This window comes from Lissotriton vulgaris, chromosome 9 (genome assembly GCF_964263255.1).
Source record: "Lissotriton vulgaris chromosome 9, aLisVul1.2, whole genome shotgun sequence".
Taxonomy (NCBI): Eukaryota; Metazoa; Chordata; class Amphibia; order Caudata; family Salamandridae; genus Lissotriton; species Lissotriton vulgaris.
Window position 1 is genome coordinate 606,511,306 of NC_141697.1, and position 22,937 is coordinate 606,534,242.

At 45.6% G+C, this 22,937-nt stretch overlaps 1 protein-coding gene across 1 annotated transcript in view; it reads right to left on the reverse strand.

Moving 5' to 3' along the window:
* LOC147691951 (SH3KBP1-binding protein 1-like) overlaps positions 1-19,046 on the reverse strand; it is a 308,124-nt gene extending 289,078 nt beyond the window's left edge. Inside the window, exon 1 of the mRNA XM_086938233.1 lies at positions 18,880-19,046. Within this exon, the coding sequence (XP_086794359.1) occupies positions 18,880-18,935 (56 nt within the window). The 5' untranslated portion in view covers positions 18,936-19,046. The remainder of the gene's footprint in view (positions 1-18,879) is intronic.
* Positions 19,047-22,937: the final 3,891 nt, after the last annotated feature.

A 22,937-nucleotide genomic window follows, 5' to 3' on the forward strand; every position in this document is an offset into this window, starting at 1 on the left:
CCCCCAGGATTTGTCATCGGGCTGGGGTGCCTAATAGGGTAATCTGTGAGATTTCATGAACCAAACCTACCCGTCTACCACCTATACAACAGTGACATAACAATCCATCAGTAAAGGCATACTGTCTTAAAGAAAAGTTTGTCCAAAGAAATAAGCCAAGCCTTCTACCTTTGGCACAACTTTTTTAAAAAACAGATCAGGCCAATTGCATTGGACATATTTTTTCCCAGTGAACCAATCAGACTTATTGCCTTTAGCACAATCTTCTCCTATAACCAACTCAGGCCTCCTGTATGGAGTGTAACCTTTACCACAAGGCAACCACCAGGTATACATTCATAAAATTATTTATACACAATTACTTTTGGGTAAGCAAAATAATACCTCTCCCAAGAAAGTCTAACAAGAATTATGACAGTGCAAACAAACTTATCTCCATGGTTTGTCAGAGGGAGTAAACAACATCTAACCACTTGCCTACTAAAGTAACCTGTGAGAGTAATAGAAATCCACACTTAAATGTGTATGGACTTTAAAATATGCTTTTCACAATAAATACATTTGACCTACTGGACAGATAATACCTATAGCCTTGTCCCTATAACGAGTACAGTACCGCTGTTCAGAGCAACTAGCATACCCACAGCCAAACAATGCAATCTTAACACTCCCTTTCTGTGAAAATGCACAACTTTTGCCCTATCAAATGCTGTCCTCAAACCAACATGTGGTCGGAGCCAAAGCCACTCTCTCAATAGTATTTATGGAAGCCCTTTTTCTCTTGATCACATAAGGTAGTCCACAATAGCTTCTCATTCAAGCAAGACCTAAAACACACACATGAATAGTACTGCCCGATGACATCAGCTGTGGAAGGCCACACCACAGCCAATCAGAAGAAGGGTAAAACAACTAGGACACAGGGCATGATCAGACAGAATGGGGAGGGAAACCACTAATAAAAAGCATGGAATTGAGACTAACAACAAAGCCATCTAACCATGACCAAGGGTTGGCTCTGCAGAGCTTTGTACACCAGGCTGTTTGCATCAGACAGTTCGGGCCATCTTTGGAGACCACCAAAATAGACGTCAACATTGTTTACAGGTCAAAATTCTAGAATATTGTCACAAATTTGGTGTCTTCCCCTTCAAATGCTCATGGTCGAGCTAAAATGAGAATAGTCAGTGCAGACTTTCAAAGTTGCAGATAGATTCTTCTTTCTTGAAGTTGCTTTTGCAGCTGTTTCATCGCCCTACGAGTTACATCATTAGGTCGAGCCTACGGAGCTTGCGCTGTCAGGGGATATGTTGTATTTACTTTGTGGGGTCTGACTCCTCCCATGCTTTTGGATTGGCTATTGTTTGTGTCTATTAAAACTCGTGTCATGCAAATGGCTAATGGTGGGTGTATGTCACACCTTTTTTCAAACGTTCATTTCCATAGAGTATTGCCGCTGGAGTGAGCAGTGGCGTGCATGGGGACAGCACTTCTCTCTATGTGTACGTTTTTATCTGGCGGGAACAATGGTGCGTCCAAGCCACCGACTATGGATTGACTTGGTGACTTTCTATCCCGTTTTGTCAGCATGCTTTTAATTAGATTTTTGTACTTTCTAGTCTTGGTTTATTTTAACTTACATTACTACATCTATTTACATCATGCGTCTCACAAGTCATCTCCCTGTGCAGTCTTCCCACCCCTCCCCCTCACAGGAAACTGGTTACCCTCACACACCCTGGCGAGATCGCTGCTTTTTTATGTATATGTGTACAATTCTATAACCTGAGCACAGGGGTGATTAAGTGATTTAACCACATTCACAGGATGTTGAGCGACGCAGAGGCTTGTACGCTTATCCCTAGGTCCAGAGTCGGCAGCTCTGATGCAGCTGCTCATTGGAGGAGGAGGCAGGGTAGAGCTGGGGCTGCTCTGTTTGCTTGTTTCAAATTCCAGGTAATTCCCCTCACTTTTAAAGCAGGGTCGCCAGCTGCTGTGTATTACACCGCCGATCTACCCCATGGTGGGCTGAAAAGTCAATTAATATAATTGACCAAATATTTCCCCCCCCTCACTCCGCCTAGGCCACATCCACGGACACAGCTAAACCAGCTTCTACGGCAGACAAGCAAATGTAGATCTGTCCACTGAGAGGGTAGGCAAGTCCTGGGGCAAGGAGCAGCTCTGCTCACACAGGGCAGCAGCAATCGCCACTTTCTGTCACCCTTTTCTTACCAGTTGTAACCTTCATCTTAACTACATTTGGAAAGCTGAAAAGTGAAAGTACAAGTCCAGCTCTAAAACCGGCTTGGGGAGAGGCGGAGACCATTGGAGAGTCAAGAACAGGCAGCCCTGAGCAGGGGTTTGTAGCTTCAGATGTGTTTGTTGTAGTGAATGCCATTGTCACAGCCTGCATAGTTACTTATGTGTATGATAAGGATGGGTAGCCAAACGTTAGGATGTGGAGTGATTGCTAGAACTGTCGACTTTGGAACTGGGTAACCCGGTTCGAGTCTTGTGTGGGCTCAACATTCTGTGATTCTGGGCAAATCTTTTAATCTCTCCATGTGCCTACTAAAAATTAATGTGACCTTAAGTAATGTAACTGGTGCTCATGTAAAGCGTTCCAGTGCCTTTGGGTTGAGTTCTTGCTATATTAAGCTGCAAAAACAGAACAAATGTACTTAATTCTTTCTAGGAGTACTGACAGGATTACTTTGGAAGCAAGCCCATAGTCATTTGAGGATCATCCAGCTAATTTATAAAGAGGGCAACTAGAATTATGTGGCATTGGTAAACCAACTTGCAGCAAAAATCACTAACTCACATGTCAAGAAAAGCCAAGTTTTGCAGCACAAGGTGGCAAATGGGGTATATTCATCTTTATATGGAAAGAACATCTACCGAATTACTAATTCCACGTGCATTGTTACCCCAAGGGCATCCTGGTCCCTTGTCGCCTTGAACACTTGACTGTCGGTGGTAGTGATGGCAAAGAGTCACAGCTCTTTCAGGGGGGTGGCCTATGGGATTTACACAGCTGCCTGACAGACATAGAAAGTTGGATGGACAAACATTGTCTTAAATTGAACTAAAAATGTTTTAAAAACAGGAGGTTATCCTGTCTAGCCCCACCCACCTGGCTTCAACTGCAAGCTAAGTACATAAAACAAAATGATAAAGACAAACGTTATTATGATTTTATTTTTTTGTATTCAGCTTCCAGCTGAAGCAGTGTGGCGACGCTCCTCCTTAGTGGAGGAGCTCCACTGGCAACTACGCGACCCCTTTTCCCATCTTCAACAAGATTAAGATCCAGGAGACGGAAGCCAAGCCGGCCTTCACATTCCTTACAGGTAACCGACTCAAAACACAACACCTGCTTCCGGCAAATATCGTACATGTTTCCGAATCGTGCTTGCACCAACACATGTGTTTTTCTGAAAGGGAAAACAATTGTACGCCAAAGCTTCTTTTAATGATTTCATACACAGAGTTTGTTTGAACTTGTGTGCTGAAAGTCCACTGAGCCATTATATCAGCTGTAGTACGTACGCACCCGTTAAAAGACCTAATTAAAAGTTTGGTGACATGGATGCCAGATGGCTGCAGTGGCATTATATGACTGAAACATGGTGCAAGATTCATGGTGTCAAGCAAGGCCATGGTGGAACTGTTGTCACTTATGTGAGGCGTTCGTGTTGTGTTCTAATTTCTGGATCTCAGTTTGCGCCTTGCAGCATTTCCTCCAACAATCTCCAGCACTTGAAAAACAAGCATTTGTAATGCAAAAAGGCTCGCATTTGTGAGAGTTTGAGTTATTGGCAATGTAAATGACATTGCCTTTTATGTATCTGCTTTGAAAACCAACGCATAAATAAAAGGCGTTGTCATTACAATGCCAAAAGCTCAAACTCTCGCAAATGCTTGTTTATCTTGTCGTCCTGGATAAATGAACACGGGCCCCCTTCCTTCCGAGCCAGAAGTGTTTCCAAGTCCTTATCTTAGCCTGTACGCTTCCCGTTCGAGGGCGCGCCAGAGAATCCGGCTGCCTATTCCTCGATCAGCTCCGCAAGGCATACCGCCAACTCCAAATAAGAAAACAAAAAGAACCGACAAGAAAATATACGAAGACGTAACTATTCAAAAACACACCAAACCCCGTTGTCTGTACAGAAACCCCCTTCATAGATAACTACTCAGTGGAACTTTTCTCCACAAAGGCCGCTTACGTGGTCGGTAAATTATATTTTTAGTTCGCACAGAATAGCTTAACCAACAAGTCAATGCATCTGTAAGTTTGAGCCCCAACTCCAAGTTGAAAACAAAACAGACAGCCAAAGAAAAAGACTGGCTAGTGGCTTGAGCCACTAGTAATCACTCAGGTGGGTTGAATTCCATGTGATCGTTTCTTGTCTATATCATTCCAGGAGGGAACCTACCACCTATCATTATTAGTACTTGATTTATAAAAAATCATGACAACATTCATCACAGAAAGGAACAATCCAAAACAGTCTTGGATAGCAGCAGCTCAAACAACTAGAGCACGTCCCCTCTCAAAGTTAACATAGGAAATTCGAACGTGTTTCTGCCTTCATAATTCTCATCAATGAGGAGCGGTTTCAGATCCTATTGCACAGTGGGCAAGAGGACCGTGACTGAGACGCCAACACCATCTAGGAGGACCGACTTATCAAAAAAGAAATAATTAAGCACTAGATGGAGATCAGAAAGAAGGATTTATTATTAGGTGTTTTTTTAGAAATCGTTTTCTAGATCACTACTGAGAATTTTGCTAAGTTTTCAACCGTTACATACACACTTTTAGTACTTAGACATCAGTGTCTTACAACTAAAGTCACTTCCCAGCATCAACAAAAAGCTGCTGAATGTTTCCTATGAAAAAGGTAGACCTCTTTCTTTTAAAAAACACACTAGTATCCATTACCTCCTCGTCCGTCTTCCTCGCCACAGTAATTACTAATGAGCATCCTGCTCCCACAGAAACTCCAAGCAAAAGTTAACACACTGGTCTCCCTATCCCTCCAACATTGCCCCCAGTGGCAACCACCAATCACATAAAAGGATACAAGATCCACAACACAACATGTTTTTTTGTTTCTGCACTATTCCGTGTGCTGTTCATGTTCCTATTGATCAGGTATGTTGGGGGCGGCGGTCCTGCTATAGCGGACTCTTGTGCCCCGTTCTAGGGGGGAGGGGGGCGCATTCCCATTGTTGTACTGTTTGCTCCCCCCTTGGTGGACACTTTTTCCTTTATCCCCTGTCATGATATAGCTGCCTTGAGGGGTCTTGGGGTTGTTTGTGCCAATTTGGTTTGGCCTCCGCGTCCTGCTCTGTTGGACTCAGTGTCTTTTCCTTTTGTTTTGCAGCTGGTGTGTGTGCTGAGTCCTGCTCTAGCGGACTCAGCGTCTTCTCCTTTGTTTTTGGATGGTGCGTGTGCCGAGTCCTGCTCTAGTGGACTCTGCGTATTTTGTTAATGGTTGTTAGCTTCACGCTCAGCCCTGCTCAGCGGCTCAGGCGTGTTTCTTGATTGTGCCCCCTGCATTAACCCGGCACCTATTCGCTCTACGCGCATTCGGGTTGCCTTTTGCGCTGCCTTTCAGTGTGTCCTGCATTAGTGGGCTCGCCTTACCGGGCTCGGGGGCCTTCCGTTCCTTCAGCAGCTTCGCTCTGGGGTCGCGTTTGTCGACTGTGAGGGGGCGTGGCTTCGTACCGTCTGGATGCAGATGGGCGCATTGGTTGCGTCGCGGTTGCAGGGGTTTGAATTTTGAATTTGAATCGGATTTCTAAAGCGCGTAGCTACCCGTAGGCATCCCAGCGCTGTTACTCAACATGCTAGATCCAGGACGGGAGATTTCAGAGGAAAAGGTTTTCAGTAACTTGCAGAAAGCCAATAGATTGGTTTCCCTTCGGATGTTGAGGGGAAGGGCATTCCATACTTTAGGGGCGTTGTATGAAAAGAGACGGCCCCCTGAGCGTGCTCTTTTTATTCTGGGGACACTGGCCAGGGAGAGGATGTTTGATCTCAACTGCCTATTGGCTTTATGTGGTTTGATGAGGGGACTCAGGATAGGGGGGCCTCTGTCATGAAGGATTTTGTGCGAGATACAGAGGGTTTTAAAGATGAATCTTTCTTGGATTGGGAGCCAGTGTAAAGAATTGAGAGCGGGTTTTGCGGAGCATCTAGGTTTTGTCCCGGTAAGTAGCCTAGCTGCTGCATTCTGGATGTATTGGAGTTTATTAATGGCCAGTTTTGGAGCACCCAGGTACAAGGCGTTTCCGTAGTCCAACCGTGAGATGATAAGGCTCAGAATGAGGAGTTTCCTGGACTGGGGAGGTATCAAGGGGAGGATTTTGCGTGCCATGCGCATAAGGCCACAGCAAGTTCCGGCGGTTTTCCTGGGTGCGTCTTAAAATTGAGGTCCTGGTCAAGCCAGATGCCTAGGCTCTTAATTTCCTTTTTAGGAGTGGGGGGTGTTCCCATGCAGGGCGGCCACAGAAGCCTAGTGGGGAGTTTGGAGGAGTCACCCAGTAGTAGAATCTCTGTTTTCTCCCCATTAAGTTTAAGGAGAGAATCACTCATCCATTTTGAGATATTCTGTAGGCATGTGGCTAAATTTTCCAAGCATTGGGCCGACTGGTTTAAGGAGACGAGAAGTTGGGTGTCGTCGGCATACATGACTACTTTTATGCCAAAAGGTGTCACAACTTCTTCCAAGAGTGTCATGTACACATTAAAAAGTGTGGGGCTCAGGGAGGAGCCCTGGGGGACCCCACACTGAAGGGGCCGAATTCTAGAATGGATGTGCCCATCGGCCACCTCGAAGGTTCTGTGCTCCAAAAAAGATTTAAGCCAGGCCAGGGCAGGGCCGGTGACTCCAGCCCTACTTAGCCGGTGGACAAGGATAGCATGGTCTACCGTGTCGAATGCAGCACTAAGTTCCAGGAGGATCACTGCCACTGATCCCCCTGCGTCCAGAATGGTTCTCGCTTCTTCGACCACTGCTAGGAGGGTGGTGTCTGTGCCCTGCCCTGGTCTAAATCCTGTCTGGGAAAGGCGCAGGAGACCATTGGACTCCAGAAAGGTGGAGAGCTGTTGGTTAGCAATCTTTTCAGGCACCTTGCTGATTCCAGGGAGAAGTGAGATTGGTGTAAATTTGGCCAGGTCTGAGGGGTCGAGGTGGGAATTTTTTTAATAACGCTCTAACGGTGGCCCTTTTCCAGTTGGGGGGGGGACAGTGCCTTGGTTGAGGGAGGAGTTTATTAAGTTGGTGAAGAGGGGAGTCCCTGTGGTGGCTACCAGTTTTAGTTTGTTAATGGGGGGTGGATCTGTCGGTGCACCGCTCCTGATTGAGTTTAAGGTTGCTAGAAACATTTCCTTTGTTACCTGGGAGAAGGAGTTCAGGTAAGGAGCGTCGGATGCAAAGGGAGAGGAAGGCAGGCCTAGGGGAATGTTGGGGATCGGGAGGGTTTTTAAGATAGTGTCAATTTTGGAGTGTCAATTTTGGAGAAGAACTCAGCTAGCTGATTACATCTTAGACCTGAGAGGTCAGCGATCGGTTGTGGTTCTGGGACTTTCATCAATGATCTTATGATGTAATAAGTTTCTTTTGAGGAGTTGGCCGCGGCTTGTATTTTTCCCTTCAAAAAAAGCAGCTTGGGTGATTTTTATGCTGGCTTTATAATGCTTCATGGCTGCTTTATATTCTCCCTTACTCTGAGCAGCCCAGTCCTTTCTCCATAAGCGTTCTAGCTTTTTACAGTGTTTCCTAAGTTCGCACAGCTCTGGTGTAAACCAGGGAGATTTAAATGTTCCCTTTTTACTGGGTCAAGATTTATTTGGCAGGACTAAGTCTAGGGATTTTTCGATCCAGGTGTGAAGTTGTTGGTCCGCCAGCGCTTTCAAGTTTGCAAGTCCAGGCTTTTATATCTAACTTCGCCCATGGGCGGGATGGGACCTGGGTAGGGGATTTGCCTGAGGTTTCCGGAGAAGTTTGGTACTTGAAGGGAATTACATAGTGGTCTGACCAGGGAATTGGAAGGGGCTCATCTGCAACTAATTTGGGAATATTCGAAAAGATGGGATCCAGAAGGTGGCCTTTGGTGTGGGTGGGCCAATGGTTTTTCAAGTGAAGGTTGTAAGAGGTCAGGTCTGACATTAGGTCTCCCGCTGCTTTGTCTAACTGGTCTTCAAAGTGAATGTTTAGATCTCCCAGAATAGTGAAATTGGGGAGTACGCAGGTATAGGAGGTGGTAGCTTCCAACAAAGAGCTACAGAACTGTTTTAGTGGTCCTGGCGGGCGGAAGACCAGGATACCTGAGAATGATTTTAACGGGGAGAGCTGACTAGAAAAGTGTATATTTTCACAGTCCTGTCTCTAAGGCGGCAGGACTGGTGGTTTTTATAAATAATCGCGACTCCGCCCCCTATTCGAGAGTCTATCGTGGCGTTGGATTAGATAGCCTGGCAGCAGTGTTTGGACTATGTCGGGGTCTGATGCTAGGGACAGCCAGGTTTCTGTAAGAAACAGCACCTCTAGCTCTGCCTCGTAAAGGAGTAGATTGATTTCTGTGCCATGTTTGGGTAAGGACCTACAATTGAGAAGGGCCATCTTGGTCCATTGCTTCTTTGATACAGTGGAAGGAGTTAAAGTATACGCACAGTGAGAACAACTCGTATGACGTTTTTCTAAGGAGAGCGTGTGAAGGCATGGCGAGGGGATGGCTTTTCTGAGCTGAAGGAGGGTTTCTTGTGCGTAAGTTGTGGAGGGCAAGGAGGGTAGCATATGGGGCCTCGGCCCGTCGCCCAGTCTGGCGCGGATGGGCGCAGACGGGCTTGCCTTTGGCGCGCCTTCGGTTCATGGAAGTCCCTGGTTTGCTCAGTCGGTAGGGCATCAGTCTTTTGCTCTGAGGTCCCGGGATTCGAGTCCCTGTTCAGGCTGCTGGGTATGTGCAATTAAACTCTTTTTGCATACTCTGCTCCTACTAAATGCAGGAGGCCGGCCATCGGCACGCCCATAACACAGAGAGACAGGCATACATTGGTAATGTGGTCCTGTTTCACATTTTGCAGGCTATAGTGGGTCTTTTCAGCGCTCTTGCTTACCGTGGGTGTTTTTGCATGCCATTTTGTGTGTGTGCTTTGTTTGGGTGGCAGGTGCTGCGTTGGATTCTGCTGCCGCTCTGGGGTCTTCTGGGTCTCTGGATGCGGCCCCTTCGCTTTCTACGGTGACTGCCGTTTTGGATGATGTGGCCTGGGTTCCTCCCTCTGTTACGGCCGTTTGTGACCCTGATTTCTCCCTTGTCTTGTTGAGGCGGGGATGTGGGTCTTATGGGTCGTTTTGTGTGGGGGGGGGGGTGGGGGGGCTGGTCGTGGTGATTTTCTTCTGCACTTTCGTTCCAAACTTGTTTTCCGAGTCTGTGGTGGATGTGGTGATCTCTCCTTTCTTTTCGCATTTCGTCGTGAGGGGCCTGTGTCGTTGCCTCTCTCTTCATCTGTTTTGAAGGTGTTGGAGGCTACATGGATTGGTGTTGTTAGACATGTTTTCCCCCAGTTCTGAGGAATCTTCTCCCTAGCAGGACTTTCCCATTGGTTTTCCTGCTTATGTTGAATGGCCGTGGTAGTTTTCCCGCTCTCGGCCTGATGGGATGATGGGGCAATTTCTTTCTTTCATTTCCTTTGCCTCCTTGGACCTGTGCCCATTCTGACCTGTTCCACTCCTGTTCTCGATTGTTCTTGGAGGGTGCCGGTTGCGCCGGGTTGGTGCCTGGTTGGGCAGCCGCCTTGTGATGCCGGGTGCTGGGAGCTGACGCCTGTTGTGGTTCTGGTCTTGGGGGGCCGTTGCTGCGCTGCGAGTTTTGGTTCTGTGCCTTTCTCTTTCTGGTGTTCACCTTTTGGTGCTCACTTGGTGGTGCTGATCTGTGATTCTGCACTTGCTCCTGCTCGTTGTGGGCGGGCTCCTCTGACTTTCGTGGTCTTGGGCGTGGCCGGGGTACTTCTTCCTCTGGCTGGTCCCCGTTGCCTGCCACCTCTTCCTCCTCTTCTTCTTCCGCGGGTTGCTCCAGGTGTGGATCCTGTGGGAGGTCAGCGGTCTCTCTTTGTTGTCGACTGGATGCGGACTGTGTCGGTCCAATGGGCTCTCCTGGTGGCGTGGACTGGTTTTCTGCTTGTTTTCCTGCTGTCTCCCCTTGATGGGATGTCTCACAGAGGCCTATGTCAGGTGGTGGATCTGCCTTGGTTGGTTTGATGTTTTGATCCCGTCTAATTCCGCTTGGTGTCCTTGCAGGTGTTCCTGCCTCTGCTCATTCATTGGGTTTCTGGATTCCTTTAGTTGGCGGGATGCTTCTCTCCATGCCTCTGTCCTTTTGACCTCTCATATTTGTTGGCCCTTAGGACTGTGTTCCTCCCATCGTCTCGTTGCTGCGGTTCTGGCACCTCTGGTTGGGGTTTTTGGTGGAAGGGGGACTGTGCTCTTCCTTCCCCGGTTGTCTGGTTGGGTCTGCTTCTTTTTTCTCTGACCCATGAGCTGTAGCTCAATGGTAGGTCTTGTGCCTGTGGTGGTTACGGTTCTCACGGGACACGGCTTCGAATCCTGCTAATGCTGTAAAGTGTCCTACGGTGGCACATTTTCAAACCCTGCTTTTAAACTGCAATGCTCCATGTCCGTGTGAGTTGCCTGGTCCTCGTGGGTCACGGACTCTCTTGCTTCCTTGTTCTTCTGTGGATCGGATGTACATTGGGGCTCCCTTGGGGCGCTGTTGGGTTTGGTGTTTGGGCATCTTGCACTGTCCTTGCCTCGGACGTCTGTTTTCAGTCCCTGGTGTCGGGGACTTGCCCTCCGGTGTGCCTTTGGTTGGGGGTCCAGATTTCCTGTCCGCTTACTTGTTGGTGGTGCCTTGGGCTCCTCTCCCTTTGTCTCTCATGGTGGGTTATATTGTTTTTCTCATTGGCACCCCCAAGGTCTGGATTTCGATTTGGGGGTTCCTGTGCCTGCCCTAGTGAGGGTGGTTCTAGGTTGGTGGCTGGGTTTCAGTCATCTGTTCGGATGTCGTCCGTTTCTGTGTGTTCTCTCTCGGATGGTCACTGCGTGTGCCCGTCTATTGCCCTGGGGAGGCTACTCTGACCGATTCTTGGTTGCAAGGCTGGGGTCGGTGGCTCTGCTTTCTTGTTTTCTCCGTTTGCAGGGAGCTGAAGGCTGTTCGGTTGGGTCGCTTTTTGGGGGGGGTCGGTGTTGGTTGGGCTTGGCCCTTTCTCCCCTCAATGTTCGTCGGGGCTACCTTTGGTGCTTTTCTTGGTCTCCCTTTTGTGTCTGGGGGCCTTGTGATGGCTCGTCGTTCGCTTCTCTGGCACTTCTACTCCCTTGTCCTGAGTTATCTCCTCCCTGTGGGACCTTCTGTTGATGTTGGGTGCATTGCACGGGGTTCCCGTTGGTCAATTGGAGTAGGGGGACTTGCTGTTTTTGGCGTTATGAAGGTTTTGGTGCTCTTGCGTGCTCTTCCGTCTTTTGTGCCTGCTTGTGCTCTTATTAGTCAGTCGGTGGAGGTGATGCTTCCCGTTGACTCATTTGCACATTTTTGGTTGGGTGGCATGCCTTGGTGTTTTCTTTGTCTCGCACGGCTGCTTTTCTGTGGATTTGGGTGCCTCTCCTTTTGCTGTCTGTTTCAGTCTGTGGTTCCCTCTCGTTCGTTTCGGGGGCGTTCTACTAGTTTTGTTGCGGTTTCTTGGACCGCCTTTCCGGTTATTTCCAGGGGTGTTTTGCGGGTCGACCTCTTGGCCTTCTCCTCATGCCTTCTTTTCTCGTTACCGGCTTGAGGTTGTTGCTTCTGTTGCCATTTGTCTCTTTGGTTCTGTGTTCAGTGGTTTCTTGAGGTGTATATCTCTCCATTATTGTCACTGCCGTTTTTGTTGTGCTGCCTTCCGTGTGTGGGCTGTATTTTCTATCCATGAAGCTGATATTGCTTTGGTATCTGCTCATTAGTAATTACTGTGACAAGGAAGACGGACGAGGAGGTAATGCCCCGGTTACTTACCTGTAATCTTCATTACTCCGAGTCCTAGTCTTCCTCGCCACAGTATAGTTTCCCTTCCCTCCCGGCCCTTTGTTGTGGCTTCATATATACGGCGTTGGTTTACAGGTAGTGTTGTGGATCTTGTATCCCTTTATGTGATTGGTGGTTGCCACTGGGGGCCATGTTGTAGGGATAGGGAGACTAGTATGATAACTTTTGCTTGGAGTTTCTGTGGGAGCAGGATGCTCATTAGTAATTACTGTTGCGAGGAAGACTAGGACTCGGAGTAATGAAGATTACCGGTAAGTAACCGGGGCATTTCCTTTCCTAAAATAGGTGGAAGAGGATCCGATTCAGCAAAAAAACGACCTCCTTGTACCACTAATCAGAACATAATCGCCGGTAATTACTGATGACAAGGAACTCCAAAGAGAAAAAGACACCCAAAAACGATGGCTCTAAGAAGCCCCAACTGGCTCTCAGTGAAAGAGGACTGCAGCAAAGACAAGCACTGGCAAAGACAATAGGTCTCACCAAGAGAGTTATCGGCTTTGGGAATGTTTGTAGCCATACTGTACAGTAGTGCAGATGCTTTGCAGTGTGGCTAAAACTAATTTAAGAAAGTGCTATGAGAAGTCATAGCTAATGCACAGTTTTTTAAAGATGCATTAGCGCTGGGTGCATCATAGGTTTTTTATGATTGTTTTTAGACATGCTGCACAGCAGTTACATTGCTATACAGTAAGGCCACAAAGCATTACCAAAGTCGGCAATGCCCCTGCTATACAGCAAGAACAAAGGAGAATGGCAGAGTCAATAGTCCTGAAAGGCAAGACCTATTGGCTTTGCCAATGGGTGTTAGGTCTCAGCACAACACCCCTGTGATTCCGAGCAAATCAGTTAATCTCCCCATGTGTGGAAAAGGCACATAAAGACAGCAATTGCATCCATGTCTTACTGAAAATGCATTTGGAAGCACATAACATCTGTTGTCACAATAAAAGAAGATAACATTTGCTGTCGTAATAAACATCCATTTCCAAGAAGAAAAGGGCATCTTTGAAGTGTGTGTGGCACAGTAAAGCATAGCTACAGGTACAACAAGGACGACAGGGAAGAAGAAAAAATAAAAAAGTAGTACCACAATCAAAGCGCTATAAGCGGTAGGACAGCAATCAAACTGAAGTAATCAGTACATGGTCCACACTCCAAAGAAGAGGAAGTGAAACCAACATGCGCTGGCCAATTAAAAATCAGAAAATAAGAGTGCGACAATGAAGCCAATGAATGTTAAGCAATGGGTGGGTTGCAAGCCCCTTGTATACAATATCTCTCGCAAGCGCTGTCAACGGGGAGACCTAAAAACCCTGTGAACACAATGGATACAACTATCATTGGAGTTATCTGAAGAAAATTACTTATCATGAAGAAAAACATTAACCACAATGGTTTTGTACAGGTAGCAACAATGGCCACCAGTGAAAAGAAATATCAATAAGAAAACATTCTTTGGTCTCAGCGGTTCTGTACTGCCACAAACAGTCCTCTTAAAGAGAAAGACATTCAGCACAAAATCATCTTTTTCTACTCATAGTGATTATTATAGCCCTAGAGCACGACGTAGTGGGCCCTAATTGTCATTAAATGCCTGCTCCAGAGTTAAAGGCCCGAACCAAAGGTGAGGGTCTTCAAAAAGGGAGCAGGCCTTTAATGGCTGGTAGACCCTGATACAGAGGGCTCCAAGGCTATGAGAGCATTTCGCCACAGGGCAGAATGTTCTAATTAGTGAAAACAAAGCCTCTCGGACCCAAGGAGTTCAAATCCCCTCAGGCTCCGATAGGCCTTTGTTCACAACAACAGCTGTTAAATCAGCCATTAGAAGCCCAGAGCACTCCACTGTCATCAATGGAGCTCTAAACATTCCAATGTTCTAAAATGTATTAATACATGCCCCCTGTGCATGAGGAAGTTTTAACTGTGCTTCTAACATTGGTGTATGGCTTTCAGTAACTAATAATACACAACTGTGCCTACAAGGGATTTTGTTCAAAACACTAAGGGGTCCATTAGGATGGCGGACGGCCTGCCGGGGGCCGGTACCGTCCGCCACAAGGAAGGAGGAACCGTGCCCCCAATTAAGATGCACCCGCCAGTGGCGGATGCATCCCGCATTTTTCACATTGCGGCGGAAGGTGCTTAAAGCACCAGCCGCTGCAATGTGAAAAATGCTTGTTGTGCGTTTCACAGCACAACATGACAGTGCACCCCCCCCTTCACCCTGGGGGCCCGCAACGGGCCCCCAAAGCAGGAAGCGTAACACTAAGGGGTCCATTAGGATGGCGGACGGCCTGCCGGGGGCCGGTACCGTCCGCCACAAGGGAGGAGGAACCGTGCCTCCAATTAAGATGCACCCGCCAGTGGCGGATGCATCCCGCATTTTTCACATTGCGGCGGAAGGTGCTTAAAGCACCAGCCGCTGCAATGTGAAAAATGCTTGTTGTGCGTTTCACAGCACAACATGACAGTGCACCCCCCCCCCCCCCCTTCACCCTGGGGGCCCGCAACGGGCCCCCAAAGCAGGAAGCGTATGCCTTTTCGTGGCGGCATTGCCGCCACGGAAAGGCATTCCTCCCAGGCCATCCTAATATGGCTGGCAGTGTCTGATAGACACCGACACCATATCAGGCCTTTACCGCCACGGTCGCAAGGCGACCGCAGCGGAAAAGCGGCGGACGGTGTTCCCCTCCGCCACGGTCCCCCCGCGGGGGGGGAAGAAAGGTGGCGGACGGGCAAGGATGGCGGACGGATCACCACCGCCTGCATGGCGGTGGCGATCCGTCCACCATCCTAATGGACCCCTAAGTTAGGTTATTCCAATCTATTACTTACTGGTCAAGCCCCAAACGGTGGCTGACTATTGAGCAATCTAAACATAAATACATTCATTTAGAAATGTGATTAATCTATGATGAACACTTTCGCAACACAGGTATGTACTTTTCAAAATATAAAACAGTTTTATTGTGAACAAATCGGAAGGGGATACAGAGGGTTATAACAAAGCACCATGAAAGAGGTTATTCAATGTTATACAGAAAGTAAAACCTTCAAATCATAGGTGTAAATATCTATTCCAAAGAATGACATGTAGGAAATTAATTTAAAACAGCAGAAAACAGTCCCTAAACGCATAAAGATGCTAGAGAAATGGATGAACTTGTCGACGTTTTGGTCTTTGTTGGCCAAATAGTCCGTTAGACCATCTTCAGGACGTACAGTAGAATGTTAGAATAGTCCCTTAGTTCTGGTTAGGCACATAGTTTGTACCAGATGAATCGCAGCTTTTAAAACAATTCCAGGTCACGGACAACGGAAGGGCCTTGTAAATAGGCTAAAGTAGATTCCACACAATATCAACAAAAGCAGACGCACTCCTGGTGAAAATGTGAATGGCGCCGCTCACTTGGTCGATATCAAAAAGCAGATGGCATCTTGTGGAAATATTTATGGGGCTGCTCACATTTAGTCCGGGCTACGCAACAGTATTGTGGCTCCAAGCGCTTACCGTTGATAATACAAGCGGCATGCCGCTAAGTAATAGATTGCAATAACCTAACAGTGTTTTGAACAAAATCCCTTGTACGTACAGTCGTTTATTATTAGTTGTTCTGCCCAAGCCTCCAAGGGTATATTGGGTCTCCCACTTTTTTCTACTAGTTTCTAAAGAAGGCAAGACAAGACAGCTGCCTACGGCGCCATCAATAAGATGGAGGAGGAAGTCATGGAGCCCCTGCAATGGACTTGGGCGGTGCCAAAAACGTTCTCACTATTCCGTTAATGATGTAAAGAAATACATCTGGGATACACACTTCACAATAGTTCTATATGCTGTCATTATCTATTTAGGAAAAGGAAGACCCTCAGGGAAGAAGGCATCAAGCCATAATATTACTATAGCTAACCATGATAAAGGGCTATAGCAAGGAGAACAAACTTAGACCACAATATCACAGGGCAGGCATCACTGACGATTGGTGATATAAAGGACTGTGTCAAAGTAAAAGAACCTATGGCCATGAAACTTCTACATAGCCTCTCTCAGCCATAATTTTGTATGAATTTAATTTGAGAATATTAGTTTAGTTTTATTTTGAAATGTTCTCTTTAATTTTTGTAATCTACCTTTCATGTAGTATAGCAGTACATTTCTATCATTAATACACGCTTACCTCATTTTTAAGATCAGGTTTGTACAGGTTTTCATTTAAAACTTTGGAACAACGTGGAGAAACTCCCTTTGCACAGTCAGTTGCCTTCCTGGGCTCCTACTCTTCTAACCACACCACTCACTGACCTTGTTGAAATTGTTAAAAGGCCACCCTGCCCCAGCTTTCTCTTTGTACTTTCACCTTGACTACCACCTCCAATATGTCCTGCCGCCATTGTTTTACTTCTAGACAATTCCGCCTGCTACTCTCCTGTGCGGCAAGTAATATGGGAGCAACCTCAAAGTTTCTCTACAGTGCCGAGCAATAACACAATAGGGACTGCCAAATTATGCCACCAACTAGGGCGAATATAGGCACAGAAGAAAAACTATACTTAGCCCTATCTCCCACTGAAGTAAAGAGTGACAATTTAGTCTTCTGCATGCCTCTTTATAAGGACACATAGCTTGTAGTACTTGGGATACTGAAACTATTCTTTTTGAGTTCCTAAAAAGAATCAGTGAAGTGTAAGTAGGAGAAATGAATGGGTAATAAAACATTCCCTATCACTGATGAAAGGTAATATTCCATTAAGATTACAACCAGCCTTGAACTTAACGAATAATAAAAGGTTATAAGCATCTTTTGGACGCAGATGCCAGGGGTAAAAACAACCAAAATTATTTTTCAGGCTCGTTTTCACAAGTGCTTATCTCTAGTTAAGTAGTTATTGCACTCTCACCCTCTTAAGGTGCACTTAGGGTCCCCAAATACAAACTTGATATCTTTCCAGGTTACTCTCAATTTTAGCAAGAAATACACAATACGGTTGTTATCACTGGCATAATTGGTCATACCACTGAGACGACTGATCTTCTACTTTTGTGTGAAGTTTAAAGAGGCCATTTGTATTCTCTAGTGGCCAATCAAACAATCATCATGCTTATACAAGTCTTATAGAATAGCTCTATAAATTAACATTGGTTCACAATACAAAACAAAATACAAAATGCAGCTTTCTCCACCATTACAAAACTGTGAGGCCTCTCTGTTCCATCTTGTGTGTATAATGCTGGGACCTCAGTCCACTTTTAGCAACAAATGTCACAATGGTTTCTACTTGCTCTATCCTTAACTTTCAATACCCCAATTCCTGCAGTTAGTGGCTGATAACGCTGCTACAATGAAAAAATACAACATGTCTATGCTTGTTCAAATTTATTTTGCAGAATCTCAGGAAAGTACAGTCTCATTAAAACAAACACGGGCAAAGTCAATAGGTCTCACCTTTAAAATGTGGGTGCAGAGCCATTGCTTTGTTATTGCATTTTTGCTATGGCATATTAGATAAGGAAAAATAGGTTAAGTGGAGTTGCCATTTTGAGATATATATATATGCTCCTGACACTATATACTGACAGCAGGAATGCAGAGCTTAAAGTCCTGCTTGTGTTAAGGAGTGGCAGACAATGTTACATCCAACAGTGCGCATTCTGCATTGGCAGCGCCCAGGCTCGAAGAGCACTTGGAAGCCTTCATAGATGGAAGTGCCATACGGCCGCAGAAAGTATGCAGCGCTATAGTTAACAGTGCAGACAGATTGCAATGCTGTCCTCATGGCTGAAAACAGTGCAGTGTTGGTAGTGGATTAAGGCCAGCAGTCATAAGGATTTCGCTGCGCTGGACAATCAGTAAGCAGACTGGAAAGACAGAGGCAGACAGATTTCAATCCTTCCTACATGATAGAAAGCAGTGCGGGGTTACTGTGCACTAGGTTAGCTGACATGCAGTTGCTGCAGGGCTAACAAGCAATGTACATGGATGGAAGTGTGCAGACCACTCAGAGACTTAAGAGCTGTATAATCTAGTAATAAGAAATGAGGCAAACTTGGGACGAGAAGACACGTTAATATTACTCCACATCACAAACACTGAAACGATATAAGGAGGAACCCCAAAAATAAACCATAATAACATGGAAGGTTATTGTATTAAACAAATACCTCTGTACAGACCATTTAGGCAAAGTGCTGTTTTCCCAACAGCGTGCAGTCGGTATACGTTTAATAGGGGATGTGCGTCATCCTTCACAAGCTTTGGGTGGCACATCCTTGTGATCGTTGTCAACACAACGCGCCCCAAATCAAATGCCTCAGAAGCTTAAATTGAATCGCTCAACCAAACAACTATTTTCACAATTAGAAAACACTGATAAGAGTCCGTTGACTATGAAGGGGTCAACCTCTAAAAAGACAACAGTATACTGCTCGAAGAATAGACATGTTGAGATGTGTTATCTCTACTTCTTACCAGACCACACACACCTCTTCCTTTCTTCTTGCTTTGACTCTGTCACCATGCACACTACCCATATGCTCACATCCTACTCCAAACCCTATCATTAATCCCAGTTACTGTTCCATCCATCATCGATTCTTTGCACGGCATACCAAATATCTCCAACAAACACGAGTTCTGCTCAAAGTGAGTTCACACATTTACCTAATCTCTTCCTGCCTTCTACATTCAGATGATTTTCAATCCCTGTCCCAAAACATGAGTCTCTCATTCCTTATGCATGCACTTAAATGACAACACCTCCTTTGCACTCTGCATGCAACCCACGCCCTCTCACCTCTTTCCCCCCACATTGAGCTGGATCACCTCCCCGGCTCTCCCCGGGCTGCCCATGCTCAGGTCCGTTCTCCCGTCACTCCATTGCCCGGTTTCCCACGTTCTCGCCTTCTGCAGAGGGCCGCGCTCTCCTGTTCCAGAAAACTTTCCACAGCCAGTCCCTGTTTCCGGACACAGACGTATGAGACTGGCACCTCCCAGTGCGTAGAGCATATCGCCATCTTTAAGTTGAGTGTCTTCTATTCTTCGCATTGAACGCAATTCAGGTATTACAATGCATGTACTAAAAATATGGTCATAGTTTTAATAGTTATAAAATATCTGCATTTACTACAGCAGTTTAAACTCCAGAGAATAATTATCAGTTAATACAATATTCAACAGTATACTTGTTTCATTACACGCAAACGAAACTGTTTTTTTTAAACAGTATTTTCAATACAAATCATAATGTTTTTCCCCTACAAAATCCGTTGTTTTAGACGATGAAGGCTTAAAATCTGAAATAGCCGCATGTTCTACCTACAACAGAAATCGCCTACAAGAGATCCACTTGCCTAAGTCCTTCTTCTATATCTAATTTGTGAATTCTAAGTGTCTCGCAGGGCGGTTGTAGAATGGTTTTAGCGGTATCTGGCAGTGGACTTAACCTACTCCCCGCCTCTAATACAATACAGCTTTTTGATTGGGTAAACATCATCGCTCGAAATAAACTATCCAACCAGAAGCAGAATCAATTTTGTGTACGACCCGTCAATGAAACAAAAGAGATGTTTTTACTACATTCCTAGTGCTGTATGACGGCTGCTGTCAGCTGCTGACGAACGTTACGTACACCGCTGTTAAAATGCGAGCACTTACACAGCCTCCTAAGTATGAACCCTGTAGCATTTGAGTACTTTTTAAATATGAACTTTTTTTAAAGCTTCTTTCAAATCAATACATCAAACAGCATAGATTAACAGTAAATTTAGCACGCCAGCTACCTTGAAGAAACTAGACGACTGTACAATCCCTTGCAATCGGGTTCAGTCAGTCAGTCTCAAATTTCATCTGCATTTTGTATTTCATCCATTGACACCCGTAATGGAGACCCTTCGGGTAATGTTCGCGCTATATAAAATCGCATTAACTAAAATAAAATAAAATAAAAAACCCATGACCCCATAATCTGCTCTAGAAAGGTCAACAAATTTCACCCGCATACTTTTTTTCAAACTTTCCTACTTTCACACACAACTTCTGCTGCTGTATGGACTAGTCCACTAAAATTCTGCAATTTTTTTGGGCGCGGCGTTTCCCCCATAATTATAGATTTGCCTAATCTGCCACATAATCCATCATCTGTTGCAAAATCTTCCCATTTTAACAAAAAACAAATGTTTGTACCTCAGACTGATCAAAGATTACTAAAAACGCGGGAACATGTGTTGCAGCGCAGTGGAAGCTCGCTTGCAAAAGTTGACTGGCCCACTTTTCAGTTGCATATTACTGTATTGAGCGTTAAACTAGTACTAACGAGGTGAACCCTTTGCCCAGACCCTGGTATTGTGTGTAAAAATGACAAAATAGTAAATGCTGCATTACTTTGCATACTTTGCTTTTTCTTGCGGCTAAATTTAGGGAACCCTGCTAACATAATTAAGAACTTCCTCTCCAACACAGTCCCTGCACACTCCACAATATATTCTGTGAGCACATGATTTCTGCAAAGTGTTAATTGTCAATTAAAATACTTACAGATCCGTTATGGTATCAAATGAGAGACATACTTGATGGAGCAAGGATTCGCATGTAAGGCGCCCTGCTCGTATGCAAAACCCTTGTCTAAACTGCGTAATAATATTAACATCATTATTCGTCATTTATAAGGTGTTTTCCCAACACGCGGGAGTCCCCAGGATGCTTGCTTGTTTGTCTTTTCTTGTACTAAAACGAAGCTTGCACTAAAATGGCTGCTTCGCCGAAATTCAGTCTGCGCATGCGTCGGTCATACCCATGTGATGTGACGCACTCGCATTCTGGAGGGATTCTGTGCTCATGCGCACTGATTGCAAATATGGCCGCTTGACTCTCACCACGCTCTCCGCTTGCTACTGCTGCTTTAGCCTATCTGTCTTTTCGCACTAATCCATAATGCTATAGTCATTATAAAGTAAGGGTTGGTTAGAATATTATCATGGTATACAGTGCGATCATTTTTATGTGTGATTTTAATTTGTTCTCGCTTACTTTTCATGTACCGCGTCTTTGTGGGCTGGGGCATACATGAGCGACGCCATGCTGAGGCTCCTCTGAACCCTGTCAGCTGACCAGGGAAAGTTCTAACTGCGCAGAAGCTAAATCTAGCCAGCTGGCTCCTGAAGCACAATGCGCCTGGGAACATCGCTGGGAATACGGAGTCTTACCTTGGAAAAAGCAATACTGTTGCTACCTATTGTGAACTGTCTTACACTGCTGTATTCCATGCATGGGAACGTGAACCCGGGGGGCGGGTGTGCAAAATTGCATATTAAGTATGAGAAAGCAGAATTCTAGGAGGTGGTAATGACCGCACCACCTCTCCTGACCAATCATAATATGGGAAACTGTCACTTGCAACATTAGTGGGTGGTCTGAGGGTCCCCAAAACAGTATAATTGCCCTAGTTTAGCTTAGGAAAATTGTCCGACTTGTCCGAGTAGCAGACCTGTCACTGACCCTACGAACTCTATAGGTGCTCAATCTGAAGTGCTGCGGAGCACTCTGTCCATACTTTCCACAAACTCCTAAGGGGTGGAAATAATCCTAAGTGCTGGCGAAGCACTTTGCTGGGAGATTTCGAAAACCCAAATCGGGGCTACTGGCGGATTACTTGCAGAGAGGGGTAACGCTGGCGTTGCTACTGAAGCTGTGGGTGTTGGTCGTACCTTGGTGAGCCCAGTCCTGATCCCAAATCCTGAGGGGTATCCTGTCCTTACTGTCCGTGAGCTGTACCTGCTCGCATTCTGGCATTCCTTCCTGAGGGTCCTCGTCCCCGTCCTTCCAACTGACCCGTGGCCAGGGTTAGTCTTCATTCTGAACTAGGTAATTATCAGTCCGTGGGTTTGCGTCTCTCTCTCTCTCTCTCTCCCTCTTTCTCGTCTTCACTCTCTACTTCCTAAATAAAGCTCTCTTGCCGAGATATTGCTCTATTTCATTGAGAACAAGTTATATGCAATTGTTTTTAGAATTGTTCCACTTCTCTCCCCTCCTTTAGAGAATTACCAACTGTTATATTGGATTAGTATGTTCCAATTTTTCCCTTACCTTTAGCCTGATTGCGGTGAACTTAGTAAGAATAGTTTAAACACTTAGGTTAAGTACATGTTCTAGGTCCCATCCACATCCTATGTTCTAGTATAAAGTTGCAGTGACTAGTTTGTTCTAAAGTCCTACCTCTAGTCTTCCCATATATACACATGGTCTTAGCACTTACCTATAGCTACTTTATGGTTTTGATTTTGATGTTAGATGCATTATTCTGCCTATCACTTGTTGCCTTGTCATATTCTCTTGAACTTTATATAAAGCTTTAAACATCCTCAGGTGTCTGTGGTCATTTTACAGAAATTGTGGATAAGTATTGTACTAATTATAAGGAGTATCTGATGTTAGGCCTGTCTACTATTTTCCCTGTTAGCTCCAGGTCCGTCGTAAGAATTGTGCCTGTGGTAAGTCAGGTACATGGTATGCAGAGGTGAAACCAAACCTTAATTGCTCATAGCAGCGTGCAGGAGGAGAAATTCTCACCCGGTTCACCCCAATAAATTAGTGTGGTAGTAAAGGTTTGCACGCCAAGGGCCCAGTGCGTGTAAAGAATTGGTAACTCAGGTGACCCGGGAGAACTGCGCGCTCTATCAGTAATTTTCTGGCAGCCAGAGGATGGTTTGGACTAGTTAGATTAGGTAGACAGGATAGTCATAAACAAACCTTGAATATAAAACGTGCTGCTGATTTCTACTGTAATTTTTTCAAAATTATGAAATGTTTTTTATATAAATGTACATGATTTTGCATTGCTGCTATAAATATTGCATG